At 40.3% G+C, this 21,227-nt stretch overlaps 1 protein-coding gene across 1 annotated transcript; it reads right to left on the reverse strand.

Annotated features, from left to right (window-relative positions):
- Nucleotides 1–6,700: 6,700 nt before the first annotated feature.
- Nucleotides 6,701–11,371, reverse strand: LOC142027008 (cryptic protein-like). The gene is made up of 6 exons (XM_075020568.1): nt 11,111–11,371; nt 10,563–10,612; nt 10,278–10,451; nt 9,277–9,391; nt 9,063–9,172; nt 6,701–7,097 (listed from the first exon to the last, which is right to left on the reverse strand). The coding sequence occupies exons 1-6, from the start codon at nt 11,131–11,133 to the stop codon at nt 6,973–6,975; spliced, it is 597 nt and encodes a 198-aa protein (XP_074876669.1). The 5' UTR covers nt 11,134–11,371; the 3' UTR covers nt 6,701–6,972.
- Between the last annotated feature and the right edge of the window lie 9,856 nt (nt 11,372–21,227).

Below are 21,227 nucleotides of genomic sequence, written 5' to 3' on the forward strand. Positions count from 1 at the left end.
AACTAATAAGATGGCAGCGTTCTAACATAATGATGTTGCTTGCAATTCATGTTCATGGCTTTTAATGTTATTGTTTGCATGAATCGGTGCGCAGATTGCTAATAATGTCTCATCTTCTTTGCTCCATTTCTTTGGGCTGTCTCTTTCTTCACTTGTAGCAACAAGTGATTGCAGCATCAAAACCTACTCCAGAATTACCTTCGGTCACTGGGCATGTACGTGCACACACCAACGTGCATGCAACTGTGCCAGTTCATTGGCTTGATATACTTTTAATAAGCAGCCTCTCTGCAAATACTGGATGAATCTACATTTTTAATGCTGGTAATGAATGGCATCCTTTCTCCTGGTGAAAGGTATACTGGCTGCATTGGGGGACCTCTGTGTATAACAGTGAAAAAGTACTCTGGTCAAGAAAGTGATGCAACTGAGTATCTTCCCATGTGATCTTGTGGGGGATCAAGTTATTGATTATTCTTGCCTTCATAATGGATTGAGCTTGCTACACTTTTCATTGTAGTGTATATTTTTGTACCTTAAATGATACCTATATCTTTTTTTTCCTGGAACTTCTACAAATTTCAATATCCTTTACAAAATGAAGGTGACAAAGTGGCATGTAACATTCCATGAATGGTGTCACTACTGCCAAATACATAATTATATTTTTCTCTTGTCCCCATGGGAAGTTGTACTGCCTACACATTATAAAAGGGAATTCATGAGCAGATTTTCTGCCCATTGACATTTAGTTCTTTCCATTGCTTCTGCATTCCAGGTTGCTGTCTTCTTTTGAAAATAGGACGTACAATCTTTCTAACTAAGCTATTAGCATTAAAGCAGTGATTATGTAACTGGTTTTGGCTTGTCTAAGTGTGGGCTCCCCTTCACCTTTGCTACATGTCTCTGCCACATCCCTGTGTCAGTAAAGATGGTCTTGCTGGAAACTAGGCCAATAAAACCAGAAAATAAAATTTTGGATGGGTGAGTGTACCTGGCTGACAGCATGGCTGTACCTGATACCAGTACAAAGGGGACAGTAGACACATGTCTTTCTGGTCTTGTTATCACCTCCAAATACTTGAGAAAGTTGCACCATCGGGCATATATTTTGCACCTGGAATTCGCATTTGCTACCTAGTTTTACCTGCATAGATGATTCCCTGTTGGAGCTGTTGGACTGGAGGTTGGCCTTTGTATATTTTAGCACTGATGTTGAACTTTTGCAGTTGTTTTTGGTTAGCACCACTCATGACAGACATGTCACTAAGAGGATGTGCTCAGATAAAAGGAGAACAGCACAGGAATGTACTGAATTGACTTTTGTTGCATGTTATTGCACTGCTGGAGATGTACTGCACAGCATCTCTACACAAGTCTTTTTTTCCATTGAGTTGCTACTCACATATCCATAGACAGAGCTGGGGTACAGCCTCTGTGAAGAACAGTGGAAGGGAGAGACACAGAGAGAGGAGCACACTCCTATATTTCTTGTTTCCTCTGAAGACTGACTTTAAAAACAATATGAAATTTCCAGCTGTGTTACCAATATGCATCATAAATGCTATTGACTAAATTTAACAAACCAACACTAACATAGCAGACAGGAAAACAGAGCTCAATTCATTTTCAGCATTACATAGCCTTCACAATCTACCTTCAAAGCTAAATTCAATGTTTACTGACACTTTGTTTTCCAGCTGGGATTTCCTCCTTGTACAAGAAGCAGCTTCATTACTGGTGCTGCATTACACAGGTTTGAGGTAACAGAACATAATGTTGTGACTGAAAGAACAAGGCTGATGTCTAAAGCATGGAACTTGACAAGTCTGTTAATATTCCTTTTTTAAAAAAGTTTTTGGTCAAAGAAATGGTCTTCAGAAGAGTTCATGTACAAAGTCAGCTGGGAAGATCTTTGACACCTATTCTTTTTGATTCTGACTCTCTGCTTGTTCTGTTTAAAGATGCTTTTGCAAAGATTGTCTTTCCAGCATTGTACCACTTCTTCATCTTTAATTAAACTATTCATGGTATTACTTTCCATACTTTTTGGAAAAATGTAATCTTGGCAATAAAAAAACAGGAAGCACAACTTTCCCCACAAAACTTTCTAGAATTTAACTAGGCAATTTTTGTCAGTACAGGAGACAGAACTGTCTGTTTCATTGGTGTATATACGAGATTTCCTCTTAGTTAAAACCTTTTGAAATGCTTTATGAGTAGGATGAGTCACATAAAGCTTTCTGTTTAGTGGGTAGATACAAGCACCATATGGAAGAAAAGGGGCAAAAGACACGCTGCTGGTAGGAGATGCAGGGTATTATGTGCCGTGCCTATTAAGGAAGTTAATGTCAGCACTGTTGTGCTGTCTGATGACACAAAACCCTGTATGGATGGGTTGAAGATGTCTCCCATAGTCCTGCCAGCCCCAGTCTCATGACCTGGGGCCTCATAGGTTGCACGTCTGTTTCTGCTCACAAGTCTCTGTGCCTAGTAAAAGGTGACCAGGTATGCCCCCGACAGTGTGTGAAGATCATAGAAGTATCTCAGCTGACAGAAAAAGATCTTCTGAGTCCACAGGGTCAGCTGCCAGGAGGGTCAGCAAGGAAAATGTGCCTTCTCTAACTAGTGGGACTATAATGACAACGCCTTTCTGGCTACTTGCTTTTGAGCCTTTACCAGTGCTTCTGTCCTGGTGGTACATTCCCAGCATTTCACCCAGACGTTATCATACAAATAATATCTGAAGTGTCGCAGGCTGGTTTATAAATTGTAGTTTTGTAAAGATGTGGTTGGGCTCCAGTAGATGAAGACAGCTGCTAATGAAAGCTATTGGTGTGCCAGCATGTACCTGAAGAAAAATGCTAGGCCCAGCATACAGAAGGCATCTGGTTTTATTCCAGTGGCATATGGCAGCTTCATGCCCTTAACAAGAAGTCACCCTCACAGCAGCATCAGCCAAGGGCAAGGTCAATCAGCCAAATGTGGAGGGAATTACGTGTTTGAATGTCTTCTCTGACCAAGAACGTGCTTTGCAATCACAAGGAGTACTCATGATGCTTGGGTAATTTTGCAGAGTGCAAGTATACAGCTGCTTGGTTGCCGTTAAGTCTCCCACACTCATACATGACTATGTTGTAAAAATGTGAGACAGGCAGTGAATTACAGGTGATGATTGCAGAGTGACTAGATAGGCCTCCACAAGACATATGCCTATAACTTGGAATTCACAGGGCTGCTCAGTACATGAGCCAGCCTGCTGTACTATATCACCCTTCCAATAAATGGAAACCAAAATATAAAGTTGCTATACACTTGCTTAGGCACATGAAACTGGTGGGTGTAATGATCCAGACACATAGCCTGCTGACACACTGTTAGAGTAAATGAAAGATGAATAATGAAATGTGTGTGGGTAGACCTTAGCAATCTTAAATATGCCAATTAAAAAAAACAACTCTGGATAAACAAGTGTGGGAAATTACTTCTGATTCTGTTTTGGCTGGCGGGAAAAAAAAGGCCTTTTTCACAGTTATAGGTGAGGGAAGGCTGTTGGCACCTATGGGCATGATTAACACTTCTCAGGGACCACAGAAATTCATCTTTCCTTGCTAGGAATAAAGTCACATTGAGAGATAACCATCAGATACTCAAAGAGCTGAATGAGTGACACTTTTTCAGCACCTGGTGCCTGCAAGTTAGTTTTTCAGGTTTGTATGAGAAAACCTTGGTGCACTAGATGCCTTTTGTGCAAAAAACAATCACTTCGTTTAAAAGGGAAGGGTGTTAAGGGCAGATGGCAGCATCCCCCTGCAGACCTGTGCTGGGCTGTGGAGCTCCAGCTCCGGGGGCTCTTGGCTGCAGAGGAGGCAGCCCCCCACTGCCACGCTGCTCCCCCGACCTGGGGTCCTTATCAGGAGCATGCCCCAAGGAGTGCTGGAGGCTGGAGTGATTGCAGGGGTGAAGCCACGGAGGCAAGTCATGGGTTGCACCATTTGTTTTAGTTTTGGAGTCAACTGTGAGGAGAGAAAGCTCTAATGGCTCTGGGGCCTGTGAGACATTTGATAAGTATTTCTCATTGAGGGACTTCCCGCTGCCCGAATGTGGCCGCCTATAGAGAGGGCACATGCGTGAACTTGTGGCAACAGATGCCTATTTTGCTGGGAAGTGCCATGTTTGATGAAGTGGCCTGTAAAGAGTTAGCATGAGGCTGGAGAGCAAGCATTGCTGTTTGCTATAAACAAACCTTACCAAAGTGCCTGTAATTGCAGTGTTGGAAGGTTGGCCAGGCCTACATGGTAGCAGGAGAGGAAAATAATGCTTTCTTTTATCTGTTCTTTCAAACAGCTGGAGACAGATAAAAGCAGAGACAGTTTTAACCTAAGCAAAGATTGTGCCTGTGTGCTTTCCTTTGTTCCTCAGTGCTTTCTGTTTTCTTCCTTCTTAGCTATATTTTTATTTGCGAATGAAACTATGCATGGGACAGCTTCTGAATGCTTTTTCTTTTTTTTCCTCTTCTTTTTTTCTTTAACTTAAGGAGATATCTATTTCTCCTCAAACTCAGTTCCTGTGGCTGCCTCTACTTCAGAGGTTTGCAAGGTCAACAGACACTGTGCTCCATTCTGCCTACTCATGGCAACTTCCAGAGCCCTGACACAAAGACCAGACAAACATCTTGCACAACCAACCATCATGGAGGATATGTTTTGCCATAATATGGTAGATGTAAAACAGTCCTGAAGCAATCATTTTCAGATTTTCCAGTAACACAGAATGCAGTGGCATAAGGTAGAGAAAAGGAACTGTTATCTTCAGAACAAACAAACAAAAACCTTCTATTGCTTCTTCCAGGGACACAGGAAAAAATTTTTAAATCCTAGGATTCCAAGTGAGTAGTGATTTACACTGACATTAATCAGAATCACTTACCTAGCTAAGTTCCTCATGCAATGCTTTGAAACTGTACCTTGCTGCTTCTATTTGAAACTGTAGAAACTGTACCTTGCTGGTTCTAATTAGATGCCTTGGACTGATGTTTTGGTACAGCAGGAAAATGTTGCTTTGCTAGACTTTTCAATTGCTCTAATCCTTCAAGTCATACAGACCCAATAATGTATAGCTCCATCAGGGTGACTCTTGCAGGCACATAGGCTCATCTACCTAAGGAGTTATTCCAGTTCGGCTTTTCCTGATTAAATCTGCTGTGGATGTTATTGCAATAGAAATAGCTCTTCTGTTGTAAAACCTGTGTTAGACCACTCTTTCCTTTTGTTAATTGCAATCTTTTATGGCTCTGTATGTTTTCTGTAGGGATAAAAAATAAGTATTACTTCAGATATATTTTTACTGTACTATGTACTTTCAATGTATCTTGCTGCTCTCCTTCAAAAAGTAAAGCCTATTTGAAGTACATTACAAGCTGTATTGCCTACAGACTTCTCAGGTATGCTTTATGGCAAATCAAGATGTTTTCACAATGGCATTCCTGCAATTTCAACACCTGATAAATAAAGGCATGACTATTTTCCTCCAGCTGTTCTCTTTGATATTTAATTGTCCTAAGCTGGTACCTCCTTTTCAAAGTCTGTGGAAACACAGGCATATGGGTACGGATGAGTTTGTGGGAAATAAAGAGAAAAGGACTATTTCTGGTCTAGTGCATCTTATGTGAAGAGTGAGAGACCTTACTTCTTCCACTCAACTCTAGCGCGTGGGAAGGAGCAGTCTGAATCCTTTGCAATATTTAATATGAATATGTTTTTACACAGTAACTCCCTATAAAAGTCTGAATCTATGACTATTCAGTAACAAAGGCAGCCACAATATTATGTCATTTGTTGGTGATGCATCCTTCTCTGCTTAATAACTGAATTGTTGTTTTGGTTTGTGGCACCAAAGAAATTAGTAAAGACATTTTAAGAATTAAATTTATTGAACTTTTTAAAGTCATTAAGGATTTTGTACATCAATAATGTCTTTTAAGCCAACAAAATTATAAATCTGGTTGTTTCTATGTGGTAGCTTCACATGCAAAGAATGAAGATACATTTTAGACTTCCCTTTGCAATTTTTATTATTTTTTTTAACAAACATGTTTCTTATGTTTTATAAACTTGCATTACAATTGCAGTTACACGTTCCAAACTTTTTTTATTTTACAGCCTAGAAATACTCATATTTAAATGGTATATAAATCAAGACAGTTTTCCTATAGAAAAAGTTTAAAAAGGTTGCTCTTTGCTGTCCTTTTAGAAAGAAGAGGAGCTCATATTTCTAGGATGTGAAATAAAATAAACCCCTAAAAGACAAATAATTATCAGCTATGTGTTCTTAAGAAACATATGCTTCCTACCTAAGATTATGCATATGTACAACTTAGCTGTAATAAATAATAATAAAAATGGAACAACTATATAACTTTTAGAATTCTTCTGTATATTAGGGTTTGAAATATAGCTACCCTTAAAACCTTCCTTATCTCTTCAAATTTCAGATTGTTCATTCTGCCCTGCCCTTTTCTTACTGTTTTGTTACAGAATATAATACAATGACAAATAGTAGATAAGGATTTTCAAGTTTAAATAAAGCCAAACATAAAAGCTCTTCAGAAATGAGATCAGCTTTATTTGTTAAAATAGTTGTACTATGTACAAAGGAGATTACTATAATTTACAATACTTAAGGCATAGAACATTGGGGGTTTTTTGCTTCCACTGGAAGAGCAGTATTTTAGAACTAAAGAATCATTAGAATCAGACATGAATAGTAGCAATAAAATAATAATATAATAATAAATACTTCACATTCATATAATCTGAATTTATAATAATCCAAGTATTTCAGCATTAACTAATACATCTTAGTCTGCCTCCAACGTGTAGGTAGAACTGACTTCTGTAGCTCACAAGAAAAAAGTTATATGAGTCAAGGCAAGGGTTACATCAGCCCTAAAATATTTTCCTTTGTCCAGTTTCAGCACTGCCAGCAGCAGAATGCCAGGAGGATGGTGATCAGACAAGCAAGTACAAACACTGTTTGCTGTAATCTTAGCCCATTAGAATACAGTCTAGTAATTTCCTCCTTTTCTGATTTCAGTTCTAAAAAAAAAAGAAAAAAACCCCAAGAAAATAAAATAGTTAATGAGTATAATATGTAAATTTTAAAACATAAGGATTTTCAACATACTTTGAAACTCCTCTGACATCTCACAGGTACTTAAGCTAAAGGTATCAGCTGTTAAAACCAATCAAAGAGGCTATTCTCAGGGGAGATGTGAATAGATGTCCCATCAATGATCGTTTGAGGAGCAACTGATAGCACTTATCAGCTCTTGCAGGCATTAATCTCAGAATAATCAAAAGTAAATACCAAGCAAAAGCAAGAGCAAGATCTTCGCAAGAGGTATGCACTCAAGTCTGCATGTAACCTTTTAACCCTTCCTTTAATAAGAAGGGGCTTCGTTTATTAGCACAAGTGGAAAGCCATAACCTCATGCATGTGAAAGCTACTGAGTCCATGCTCAGTGGATGAGCAGATGATTCTCCACTGCCACCTTTATTGCCTTTGTTAAGCTGAGCTCAAGAGTAGTAAACAGTAGACTGCTTTTACCGAGCATGGGAGGCCTGTTAGGTCTTTTGCTCCTGTAATGAGAAACAATAGGGCCGATTCAAAGGTGAACACCCAAGGGAACTTGGCATTTAACTCTTCTGAAGAGTTTAAGGAACAAGTTGGGTGCTACACATAATTAGTCAATACAGAAGACTTCAAGGCAAAAGTGGCTCTGGTGGTGGGTTTTTTGTTTTGGTGTTGTGGTGGTTTTTGTTTGTTTGTTTTTTCCTCCCCTTGTGGTTGCAAAGATAGGAATGTCACCTTTATTTTGCATTTCAGTTCTTTGGACATGTGGGCTTATCACACTTTAGGGCATATGCTGGGACCCAAGAGGCTCAAGTTTTCAAATTTGTATTTATTTCTGTGTTGGTGGTTTAACTGCAGAGACACAGCTTCAATGCACTGCTACTTACATAGGAATGTGGTCAGGAAAGAAGAGGCTGGTAGTTCCTTAGGGTGCAAATGAATCTTGAAGCTATTTAGGTCTCTTGTTTTCTTACACTGCTAACTAGTGGTGTTGGCACAGCTGAAGTATATATCACAGCACAGGGTGGGATTGAGATATCACGCATGGAAAAGGGCAAGAATATTTTGCACTAACTTTGCCACTGGAGAGAAAATATTAAATTCTTAATAGTCATCTCGGAATATTGAAAATAGTTTGGATGTCAGTAGCCAGTTCTCCATGGAAAATAAGTACCTGTAAAGCAATCCTTCAAGTAAGTCTTTATTCTAGCTGATACACTGTTTTCAAAAATACTTAATCTTTGTACAGGGATTTTCACAGACTGATGTATAAAGACTTGACTTAAAGTAATTTAGTCCTTTTGAGGAGATGGGTGCTACTACTTTACACTGACCAGGATTGTGGCTACACATTTTTTTTGTGGATTGTGCTCAATCTTAGAACTCTGTACAAGAATATTTTGAAGATTAAGATACAGATCTTAAAAGAATAGTTTTCTGCCATTTATGTGTTAAGTAGCTTACACAAGAACATGCAAGTTTTCAGTACTTGTTTCTGTAGTGTAATACTGGTTTCTACTTCTACCACACCAGCTTATGCTGCCGTTTTTCCTCTTTCCTCATCTAAGAAGGATTTTTGTATGCTTGGATGTAGTTTATTTGTACAAATTGTCCTGCTTAAGTGGGAAGTCAGACACGTGCAGGTTTTGTAAAACAGAGAAATATCTAATCCCTGTAATTTTCAATTAAAATGGGGGAAGAGTTTCCTACTGCATGGGATTATAAAGGTCTCAAAGTATTTTATGTGATGCACCATGCAGGCAAAAGCAGTATTATTTAGTGTTTCACTAATGCATTCTCTAAAGCAAAGCAGGCCACTGCAGAAGTCTAAATAGAGCACATACAGCATCCTCCAAGTACCCCAACTTTGCAGAAGGCAATTCTGTTACCCAAAAGATAAAAATGGTTGATTTAACGCCATTCCTTACCACAGTTGTCGTGCATTATTTCTGAGAGGCAGTTCAGAGTACCATAGCCGCACCGACATAGCCAACAGCCCTTCAGCACCCAGGCGCCGTGGGCAATGCTGCCGCAGTTGCTGTCAAGGACAAGGGAGACATTTGGTATGTCCCTGATCCCACCACAGAAAATAACCATCCAGAGCAGCTTGCTTACTCTCTCTGGTTTTGGTCTGGTTTTTACCTTTGCCGCTCATCATGTTCACAGTATCTGCCAGTGAAATGCTTTAGGCAGGCACAGAAAGCCCCTAGGATGCAGGTCCCTCCGTTGTGGCAGCAGTGTCTGTTCAGTTTTTTACCTGCAAGGCAGAATTACAGAGGTTACCAAGCATCTCGGGGCTCCGAACCTCCCCTTTTCCTCACTTGTTCTCTCAGGTCTCTCCAGTTGCCAAAGCTTCTTAAGGATATCTAGTTTTATTGTCTCTAAAGACAATAAAATTATCCGCCCGTTAGGAGTGTTTGTTCAGTTAAGCCCAGTTTGTTTAGTTAAGGATTAGAAGCAAACTACTAGGGATTACAGCACGGTCAAGAAGCAAGGCTAGCAAGTCCCCTAGCAGCATATATTCAGGTGAAATATTTCACTTTGACGGAGGCAGGTTTCAGTCACACTAAGAAACAGGGCATTGTTACCGGGAAGTGATACTTGTTTTTGAAGAAAGGAGGCTTTATAACCGGGAAGAGTTACTTAGTTTTGGGAGAGGAGGGGAACACTACCTCAAGCCTTTCTCAGACTCCTGGGACTGAGTACCAATCTAAAACTTTATAGATGTGTGGGGAAACATAAGTCTGTCCCTGTTTTCTTTTTCTGTTAGTACTGTTGCTTTCAGACAGCTCAAACTATTTTTTTTAATGAAATAATACTTGGTTGTGAAATATGATGAATTTTAAAAAACGAACAGAATTTTGCAAAATTTTACAAACACTTTTGCAAATCCAAGGACCAACCCCTTCTTAATTTTTAGTATCCTTCCCTGTTTTCCGTTACCACCTTTTGCAGGTAAGCCATCCCCGGTTCTACCTTAAATTTTTATCACCATTTCCTAGGTGGCCACGGCAATAATTTAAATGAGCGGCCACAGAAACCAACCAGCTGGAATCTTTCAGGACAACAGTCAAAACATTACTGTGATATAATATTTTAAAAAGCAATTTTATGGTATTTTTTAAATAAATAATGTTACCTACTCTCTGTAATCCCAGTGAAAGGTACCAATGCCCTGGAATTCTGTTGCTTTCTGCTTTCGTAACTCTGATTCATGTCACTGACAGCATTTATAATACTCCCTTCGATCTTGGGCTGCTGTTTTTGTGCTGTGGCATTGAGACTTTTCACATCTTCTTCACGTTCTTTTTCACGGCCTTGACGAGTGCAAATATGGAAAAGAAGGGTAGCTTGTAATGAAACAATGCACACTGCAAATGTGCAAGAGAAACACGGGGCTGCGGGGGGAAACAGGAAATTTTCCTTACCTTCTCCTAAATGAACAGCCTGCCACACCAAAGTCACAGTGAAGAGAATTCTACAAAACCCAAAAAAGCTGCAATGAATTTGTGCTGATGAGACACAAACACCAAAACGAAGATGGGGGGGGGGGAGGGAGGGGAAGGAGCTTTTTCAAAGCTTTATAAAAATTGATAATATAAACTATAAATACTTTATGCCAGCAGTAATTCGAATTAACACATAAAAAATCTCAAATTGGGAGGGTGGGGCAGGCGGAGAACTGGGACATACGGATTAAGCTTGCTTCCAGAAAGCTATGTATTCCATGCATTTGCTTGTCGACAACCACTCAAAAAAGTCTCTTTCTGTACATTTCTTTACCACAACTAGGTTGCTGCCAGCAGCTGCAAAAGCAGCAAAGTCAAAAGAAAAACATTAGCCTTCACTTCACCCGTAGTTTCAGGTACATTTGTTCCTTTCAGCTTCCTGGGCTGATTATCAGCTGAAAAAATGCACTGCTAAAAGGAAAAGCATCCTTGGCTAGAGAAGATCCCTGGCAGCCAGGCAGTCTTACCTAACGTGATTTCCCCAGTACATTTTTCTGCAGCCCGAAATACCCGTAAGATCCTCCAGGAAAGCTTGAGCAGAAGGAAGAGGTCCAAAGTCCCCTCACTGAAGGCTGTTGCGTGCAGCAGTTCTCACACCATAGAGGGCAACAAGAGAAGGAGAAAGGAGGACGGACGAAACCCTTCTCTTTCCGTCTAGTTTATAACAACGTTGAAAAGACATAGTTTCCAGTTGTACCGCTTGCTGAGCCCGCAGTGAAGTCCTGGCAGGCAGGCACCATCTCTCCCAGCTGGGTCTCCTTGGCCTGCCCCCGATTTACATGTACTGCTGAAGGGTGGAGCAAAGTGGGGGCACCTACTGCTGGGGGGAGATTTAAGGGTCCATGACCACAAAAACGCCCAAGCCAGGAAGATCTCAACTCCAGTTTATTTCTTAACATAAAAAGCCTTGTATCACCACATGCAGCATGGGGAACAAAACACAATTCTGCAGAAATGCAACAGGTATATAATAAACTGCAGCAGGTTTATAATGAAGGTTAAAAAGCCTCAAATCTACCTACATGCCTTGTCTCTACTAGGGTTTTCCACAGGGGGCTCTACTTTATGAAGTTGTACCACTTTGCAGCACAGTTAATCCTTAGAGCCTGTATTAGAGATTTCTACCAAAAGTACTACAGAAACCCGTATAAGGTTCTTGACAGAGGTTTGTTGTCTCACAAAAGCTGTTAATAGACTCTTGAAATACCTTTTGAAACTTTTTTAACATTAGTAAAGTTAGATCCATTACTGAGTATTCCTAGTCTGAGTCCATGCAATATCAGCAGATACCTAGATTTAACTTACCGTTTGCACTGAAATGGACTAAGACTGTTCACACAACTTTACTATGGCTCAGCAGCATCAGCAAAAAGACCTGCAGCTGGGCAATGGTAAAAAAGCAGCTCTGGACAGTCTGTCCCAAATGGGTCTACCTGCACCCCAGAGTGCACATGGCCTTTACCTAAGCTGTAACAGGAAACTGCAGCAATACAGCTTTGTTGTTTTTTGGAGGGCACGAGGAAAAGGGCTGCTTTCACTATGCCAGTGCAAATCAAGCCAGTACAAATTGCACCCTGGCTAGATAAATGGTCACATCAGACATATGGGTCAGACCTTCACTGAAGAAATGGGTGTAGTGCTTAAAGATACTCTTGTTGTTTGTAACTCCCTGTGGCTGACACTTGTCAGCTTCGCCCTGTCTAAACTAATGGTTTGGAAGCTGTGAACACCACTCATCCAATTTGGTACAAAGGTTGGTTTAATTTACAAAGAAAGCTGTCTGAATCAAGTCAACCTGCTTGGCACTGAAGTAGATGGAGAGTGTTCTGAGGACATGCTCTTCTGTGTCTCCTGTGGGGACAATGATCTCCAGCAGGAGGATAGAAGTGCATGGCTGGAGATGGGAATGTTTGTAGGGAGTGCTCTGCTGGGCTACATCAGTCTTAGTGGATAAGGCATTCCCAGTGCTGGTACAACTGTTGGCTCCAATTGATCTAAGCTCAACTGTTTTCTTGTGGATATAGGCTAACTCCTTTAGCTTCATGGTAACTTGTTTCATGGTGTGTTTTATGTTTGTTACTAATTTAAACAGATTTAGATGAAGCTATTCTAGTTCCAGACTTGTATTGAAGTACGATGCCTTTTAGAATTGAGAGTCTGTGATGTACGTTTGTGTGTAATTCAGCTAAATCAGTGCTAGAAGAACTTATATGCTAACACTTATAGGTAAGATATTTAGTAGAAAGAGTGTTATGGTAAAAATCACAACATGTTAATTCAGGAAGGGATTTTGGTTTTGCTATCTTAAATAGCAATAATTTTGAAGAGATAAGTTACTTCCACCATTATGCTGTCTGCCTCTACCTGCTGTGATTCACAAGAACTTCTAAACTAAACATGTGTTAAGGTTTATGTACTTGCTTAAAACTTATTACATCTGTGCAAGTACTGTTCTGACAACAGATGCTATTCTGAGTTAGGACTGTAAGATGTTTCACACAAAATGAAAGAGATGTCATTTTTGTATGTATTCACAAAACATGTATGTTTGTTTTATCAACAGTTGAAAATGTTTCCCTGTGGAAAATATTTACACTCCAAATGGGGTAAGTATTTTGAGTTTAAAAAGAGCAGCTGTAGTTACATTTGTTCACTGTTTTTTGTTACTATATTAGGAACAAAATATTCATTTTCAATTTGGTCTAATTGGTAGTATCACTTTAAGTTACAACTTTCAGATGCTGAAACGCTGTCATTTAGTATCTACTTTGTTGGTTTTCCCCTTCCCATAGATCGAAGGCAGAAAAAATAAACAGAGATAAGTAAACACAGGAACATCACACTTACTGGTTTTTTTTTACTAAATGCAGTGTCAATATATTTCTCCTGGAGAGCTTTTCTGGGTATCAGATTCTCCGCCCTATACTGGAGGTAACTTTCAAAATAGGGATGCTGGTAAAGAAATATTGATCAATTTTCACACCCTGTGCCATTTGTTTAAGATCAGAAGTCATCCCTCTAACTGCAAGAGCTAACAACCCAGGGAACTGTAAAGCAGTTGGTAAACATTTCTCACTGTGATACCTTGTTTCTTCCTTCCTTCTCCCTACAGCCTCACCAGCAAGGCACGCATAGGAATGGCGACAACATAAATTACTCAGATGCTGTTGTTGCCTGACTGCCCTGTAGAGGTGAGATTGGTTTGACACTGTGGAGAAGCGCTGCTGTTTGTCGTTGACAGAATGTGCCAGAAAGTGATTGCTTCTGCCCAGGGATTTGTGTGGAGCTGCAGTAGGGGTAGACGCACCCCCTTTATCAGCTTCAAGTAAGATAAGAATGGAGCCAACCAAAGAGCTGGTCCTGAGCATTTCAGTCAAGCCCTGTGTACACAGGAGATGATTAACCATTAGTTAGGAGCCTTCGGTGCTGTTAGTTCCAACAGCAGGTCAAATAGCCTATATGGATAAGGGTGGTAGGAAAACATGGTGTTACTTTATTAGTCCACATAACCCTTCTTGTGCTTATCCAGGGAACTGTAGGTCTGTAGCCTACATCTTCCATCACTGTTTCCCAACATGCTAGTGGACCACTACACTGAAAGATGAAGCATGGATAATACATGTTGGTTTTTGGTATATTAATGCTTCATACCAATTGCATTCCTCTGTAGATACTCAGTATTTCTGAGAGCTTCAGGATCAATAGATGCCTAAGGACTGGAGGTAGCAATGGAAAAAAACAGAAACAAGGATGACGAAAATGTGGGTGTCCCTGGCTTCCTGGGAGCTGTGCTGAAAATTCTGCTCAGGGATATGCGAAGTTCAACGATGACCAGTGCAGCCAAAGTGTCTGCTGATTAAAAGGTTTAGGTTCCCAAATGCCAGCTTAGCGCTAGGACCAGATCCCTAACCAGATTCAGCAATGTTAAATCAGTTATGCAGAATGTTATGGGAAGCAATGGAAAGCAATTATCCCTCCTGGACATTTATTGAAGTTTTGGGAATAGAGACTTCCATGAAGCAAAGCTGTCAGCCTGGGTGACTTAGAGTTCTCTGAGGAAAGGGCAGACCCCAGGCAGTCTAGGCTGTGAGCTCTCAGAGTGTATTTAACTCATTAAATGGCAAGGATCCTGGCTGGAAAGATGTAATACTAGCCAGCCTGAGATTTTTATTTTTATTTGTTTATTTTTTGTTGGCTACAGCTGCTACTAGGACTTCTGACAGTTACCCAGGTGTTCTTGCTTTCTAAAGGCTATGTACAACTTAAACATAGTTGGACTGAATGATTTTATGGTGTCACCGAACTTACTTGACAGGGGCTGGTCAGACTAGCTCTTATTACTGTCAGGAATTTCCTCTAGGATTGTGTAGGGATTGCTGTTGTTGCCTCTTCATCTCTGTGTATGTATGAAGTGGAGATTATATACAGGCACAAGAGGTTGCACTCATTCAAATGAGCAGTACAAATGCCCCAAGCAGCTTTTTTCACTCCAAGTTAAGAATGACTTACATTAGTTTAGTTGGAATCTACCACTAATTGACTCAAGGAAGTAAGAAGCAGGAAAATAAGATAATCCATACAGTGACTGGCATCAGTTTAAGTAATGCCACAGGTCCATGATCAACTTAAGCTGGATAAATGGCTGCTGCTGCTAAAAGGGTAAGTACCCCTCTGTCTTTCACCATGGGCTATTTGTTTGTACTGCCTCCCTCACACTGCCATTACTGTTTGTGCAGCCATGAGTGAGCTGGACCAGGGAATTTATCTGAATGAAAACTCAGCTGGCAAAAAAAAGAGGTTAGTTTTCAGCTGGATCAGCTCTCTGATGTGGTTTGCCACATGAGCACTAGTGCTGGCAGAAGCAGGAGGCAGTGATAAGCAGCCATGGCCATGTGACATGCTGTCCCTTTCTGTAGCAGACCTGATTTATACCAGATTAAATTGACTGTGGAATTTGTAAATAGATTTCAGTTCATAAATTTAGACTGGTGTTCCCCTCCCTAGGAAATAAACCACAGCCAATATATCCACATGATAATGATACCACCTTCTATGCTCTCATCCTATTAGCACTGACTAATACAGAGGCGTAAAGCAGTCATCCCGCATCTTTCTGACAGCATATGGATGAAGGTTAGTACAAGCAAGATGGGAGTGATATTACCAAATGAAAGGAAACAGCTACAGCAGTCCCTTGGAGAGGGAACCTTATGCAGATGTTCTACAAAGATGTAATACTCTGTCACAGACTGACATAAATTTATGGAATAAACCCAGACTCATAACAGAGCATCCTGTAGGTTTTCCTTCTATGGAGCCTAACGGTTAGTCATTAAACATGATGAAAAAAAATCAATATGATAATGAAAGGGTATTGTGATGAAAATGAAAGTAGTTTATGTCTTTTGTGTACAGAAAAATAATTAAAAAATTTTCTGCCAGTATACAGGGGAAGGGATAAGAAGAACCATCTTCCTCTGAGGTAAAGGTTCTTTGGCAAATGAATCAATACAAACACCAAGAGACTGCAAGACTGAGACTTTGCTTCTTCTTCAAATAAAAGAAGTTTTAGTATTTTATTGAAGTAAAGGGAAGTACTGAGGAAAAGGAAGTTTTGCACAATTAGTTATTTTGAAGTTTGAAAAGATGGTGCTTTTAACCACCCCAGCTTCTGCAGAGAGCCAGAAAGTATTTCTATAGAGTTGTAGTGCTAAGCTCTACCACATTTTTGGCCGAACGCACTTCTCTTCCGCATGCTTTCAGGTGTGTGTCACTGACTTGCCCGCCATTCAGGAAGCTATGTCAACATTTCTGGTTTAAGAATGGGCTCTTTTTGGCTGCACAAAGCTTACCAAGTCTTGTGCAGTCTTACTAAGGGGCTGTCTGGGGACACTGTATTAGTGCAGTCATGCATTCAAGCTATATCTCTCCTGCAAAATAACCTTAGGCATCTATCTGAAAATCTATCTTTTGCATACACACAATGCAGTTGCTTAAGTTTAATGATAGATTTTGACCTGTCTCAGCAGACTTGTTTGGTGCTGTCAGCTGAAACCAGAGTGAAATTTTCACTCAGGTGATCCACCCTAGCAATAAAGACAGAAGAAATTCCAAGGTTGAATATCTGTGTTTCCCCTGCTGTTTTCATTCAGAAGTATTGCAGGGTGATTTAGCCTGTTGTTTACAGTGCTGCAGTACAATACGACCCCAGAAAGCCTTCTGGGTTTACGTGGCATGATACAAATCAGGAATTTCATAGCAGCCTTGAAGGAGTCCCAGATAAAGTAGTGATCCCACAACCTACTTCAGGGATGGGGATGTATATCCCAGTTGGCTGTGGATGAAAACCCCTGCATAGATCTTCCCTTTGACCTTCCAGATAGCTGGCATTCCTTTAAAATGAAGCTACATGTTAAAGCTGAGCAAATGTTAGAAGACTAATTCCCAAGTCAAGCATATGCTGAGATTTGCACTGGCTTTAGTGGCATTGGACCTCTTATGGAGCTGAATCCATTTGTTAACCTGGAATAAACCTATCTACTTTTTTTTCTGGGCTAGTTTTCTGGCTTATGAATTGAAGCATCTCAGCAAGAGGTCCAGTGACTACTGGAGCTGATGTGTGGGGGGTGAGGGAATGTGTGGCTGGGAGTCAGGCATTGAAGGAAGGAGGTGGTCAGGACATCTTTTCAGGTGTTATGAGCTATTAGATCATTCTAAACTATAGCACCTTGCTTCATCCTTCTTTCCCCCCCCCTCCTTGAATTCACTGTTTCAAATACAAAGTATAAAGCAGCTTGTATATATATTGATATAGATATAGATATAGATATATATGTAAAAATTCACTTTGCAATACTAGGTATTTGTGATGATATATGTGTAAGGAACAGGTCTGACGCTTCTTGGAGAGTTATCCTTGTAGGCACTAGGGATGGCAGGCAAAAAATGAGAGATCCAATGGTTGTTTTAATCTATGATAATAGCAGTTAAATGTCAGTATCAATTAAAATAGAAACAAAATGTTATATCATAATTTATACTGCTGTCAGCAGTCCAGGCCTTCCTTTTGTCTCCAGTCTATCGCTTCACTTGAAGGCTCCTGTCCCCTGTGCCAGCCCTAGGTTCTAGCTCAGCCCTGGCCCAACAATTCAAAATGTGCTACATGTGCCACTGTTTGCAGATAGCTTGTGCGCCAGGTTGCTTTTCTGTGAGGAGTGGGTTGAAGTTGAACTTCTGCCATTACAATGGCTTCATTTCTCCTCCATACAAGCTGGGGAACTGCACGAATTGGAACTGGAGCTGCAGAGGTTGACATCTCTAAAACACATCTGTATACCAGAGCTGGCACATAGGTAATGATGCTTGGGGAAAGCTGCATTTGTCAACGGAGGCCAAATTTTAATATCTTCATCCAGGCACTCAGAATGGATTGCCACATCACAAGGCAGTTTTGGAAGTTTCTAAGTTTTCTGTGGGTGTTAGGGACAGTCTATGAACTGGTTCTGAGAATACAAAAATCCCATGATAAAGAACAAACTAGAAACCCCATGAGTGAAGTCTGGTATACAAGGGTTATTTTAAGCAGTTAGGTCACACATGGGGCTACAGAAGGAAAGGACCCATGTCCCTTTCAGCAATAGCTGACTCCAGCATGCTGGAGGGCTCTGAGCTTACAGTGGGATTAATGTGGGGCAAAGCAAAAGCAACAGTGGGATCTGTACAGTTAGAGTCATGCTTTTGGGGACAGAGTGCATTTCAACATATGCTTGACTTGGGGATTAGCCTTCTGACATCACTTTTCCCTTTTGGTTTGGGAAAAGTGGTTACAGATTTAGGGAAAAGTGACTGGTGTAGTTCCATAGTCTGTTACTTAGTGTCTGCAAATAGTAAAGCTTTCTCTTTTTCTAATCATGGCTATACAGTGAGAAGAAACAGTTATGAGTGATGTAACGAATTATGGCAAACTCTGCTTCATGGCATTTGTTTATTGAGACTGGAGAGATGCATTGTGAAAACCTAATTTTCTGGTTACTCTGCAGGTTAGGAACAATGTAACACTGACATGGTAGAATAGTCACTCTGCCACAGAAGCTAGTGGTTCTGGCATGAATGTTGTTAGTACAATTCCCTGAAGACAAGAGGGTAGAAAGAGTCTGAGTCTCCTAACATGTTGTGAGGAGATATTGTGAACGGTTGTATTAATGGTGTGACTGCTTTAACATCGAATATTCTGGGAAGGAATTTCTGGAAGCCAAGAATGGTAAATTGATAGAAGATTTTTCTGGAACACAAAGTTTTACTTGACAATAAGGACTATGAAGGGCACAAGACAGAATGCCAGCTGCAGTTTCACACTGCGATATACATATATATATTTGTGCAAATGTTACTTTTTTTTTTTGGTAGAAAAGCTGATTTTTATGAGCTTCCTGCCTTGCTTCTCCCACAGACTTCTGTCTCCCTCATTTGTGCTGCCCAAATCATTCAGGTCATCATCCCCAGCAGAGAAAAGATTCAAGTTTCCAATTATTTCATTTAAATTTGGGCCTTTTACAGATCACATGTAGAGGGCAGCTTCGCAAAAAAGTTTAATCGATATAACTGTATTTAAATGAAACCTTCACCCGTGTGCTCAGCTCCTCTGAATATGGCACACCTGCATGACTGAACAATAAATTTAGTCTTCTGTAAATATGGTGATTTTTAAGCAGTGTTTGCTTGTAGCCACCTTTAGGGGTAAAAAAAGATTGGAGCAGTTTAATAGATTACCACTACATCCTGAGTCTCCAAGGGACATAGAAGCCTGAAATGAGAACATGGTGTGTTAACATTTTGTTAACACAGTTTTGTTTGGCTAAAGATGAAAAAGAAATAGTTGGGGAATTCTAGTGAGCAGTAAACTTCATCCCAGGCAATGACAGCAGAGAAAATATCTGCAAATTTGGGATGACTTTACAGCTTGAGATGAGTATGTGTTTAACATTTATTGTGAAACTTAGCCTAGCTTAATTCATTTCAACTGGTGCTTAATGGATGCTCTGGGAACACTTATAAACTTCCTCTTTAAGAGAATATCTACCATTTTCTTTGCTAAATCTTCCTGTTCTTAAAGGGGCACAGATTTCCAGGAGCGTATGGCAGTTTATCATTTGGAAAACTGCCCTTCATTTCCACACATAAAAGTTGACAAGAAAAAAATGTTTTATTCTTTTAGTAAATTGTGTTGATGTTTCTCTAGTGGTATAAAATTTCTTCCACCATCCTTTCCCTGCTTATGTGTGTATTTGTAATAGGTTAAATCTATTGAACAGAACAGATTCTGTTCACAAGAATAAAACCAGAAATGTTTGTGGGAGAGGAACACAATTCCTGATCTAGGTGAAGGAACCATGTAATCATGATGCACCCTCTGAGGTATGGAAGTGTTGTGTTAGCTGGGAATAGTGCTTGTGCAGCTGGGATTAATGTCAGTGAAGCACCTGTGCCCACCAATCCCACAGTGATAAACCTGTACTTGCATGCATGTCTTACATGCTCTTACCGAAATTATGGCTTCCATCTATAAAATAATGCAAAACATCTGGCAAGTTAGTTTGCAAATTAGATGCAGATCTACATTAACTAATATTTAGTCTAATGCTGCTTTCTGGGACATATTTTAACACCCAGATGGTGATTTGATCCAATGACCATCTATGCGTGCCTGACTTTGAGTGACTGCATTGTGATAATTTTTATGTGTCTTGTCTTCACTGTGATTTTACTCTGAGAGAACTGTCTCCAGTTACCTTGTGTTTCTCTAAAAATACCACAAGCAAGTATATAGATACCTGTTGAGGTGAAGCCACACCGCTATGTTAACTCTGCAGGCACTGGCTGGAGTTCTGCAGAGCTGCATTCACCCCCTGAGGATGAGCCATACCACTCCTTTAGCCCTGTGCAGGGTTCGGAGGCTAGCCTTTGTCCTGCACATGCTAAGTATCAAAGTGAGTTTGCTTTCCTCCACTTGTACAAAGGAGGAAAAAAACTATGTTGGGGATCATTTTGCTTTTTCACCCCTTCCTGCACTGAATGAGTTGGCAGATTGGCAGGAATTTATTGCAGTGGCTGAAGGTTCATCATGATGTCCCAAGGCTAACCTCTCACTAATCAATACGGTTTGCGTTTTACGTTTCTGCTGGGCATTACCACTGCTCAATTTGGCAGCTGTCAGCCAGGGCCTTGTCAATATCTAGGACTCTGTTGGGATAGGTGCAACCAAATATTGACAAGTAAGAAAGTCTCTGGTCCGTAGAGCTTATAGATCACTAGGTACTTAGAGTAACTCCTAGCTTCATAGGTTTAAGTTAATGAAGGAGAAAAGGGGAAATGAATAGCTATTTTTCAAAACACTGATCTACTGACCTCTTCTACTACTTGATAAGCCTGATCTTCAGTCTGGTTGTTTTTCTTTCTCTAGCATTGAATCTCTCTATTCCCTCTCTCTCAAACTTGCCCCAGTGCTAACACTTTCATGTAGTGGTGTGTATCCCTCACCCTGGTTAACCTCTCCTGGACGTTCCCTGTTTCTGCTTTTCACGGACT

Source organism: Buteo buteo, chromosome Z, assembly GCF_964188355.1.
Source record: "Buteo buteo chromosome Z, bButBut1.hap1.1, whole genome shotgun sequence".
NCBI classification, from domain to species: domain Eukaryota; kingdom Metazoa; phylum Chordata; class Aves; order Accipitriformes; family Accipitridae; genus Buteo; species Buteo buteo.

Bases quoted from the DNA above. Each gene is read 5' to 3' on its own strand.
- LOC142027008 (XM_075020568.1), bottom strand. From the start codon at position 11,133: ATGTACTGGGGAAATCACGTTAG. The intron at 10,452-10,562 runs GTAAGGAAAATT...GCACTCGTCAAG, and splicing joins GGCTGTTCATTTAGGAGAAG to GCCGTGAAAAAGAACGTGAA. The intron at 7,098-9,062 runs GTAAGGAATGGC...TTTTTTTTTTAG, and splicing joins AATAATGCACGACAACTGTG to AACTGAAATCAGAAAAGGAG.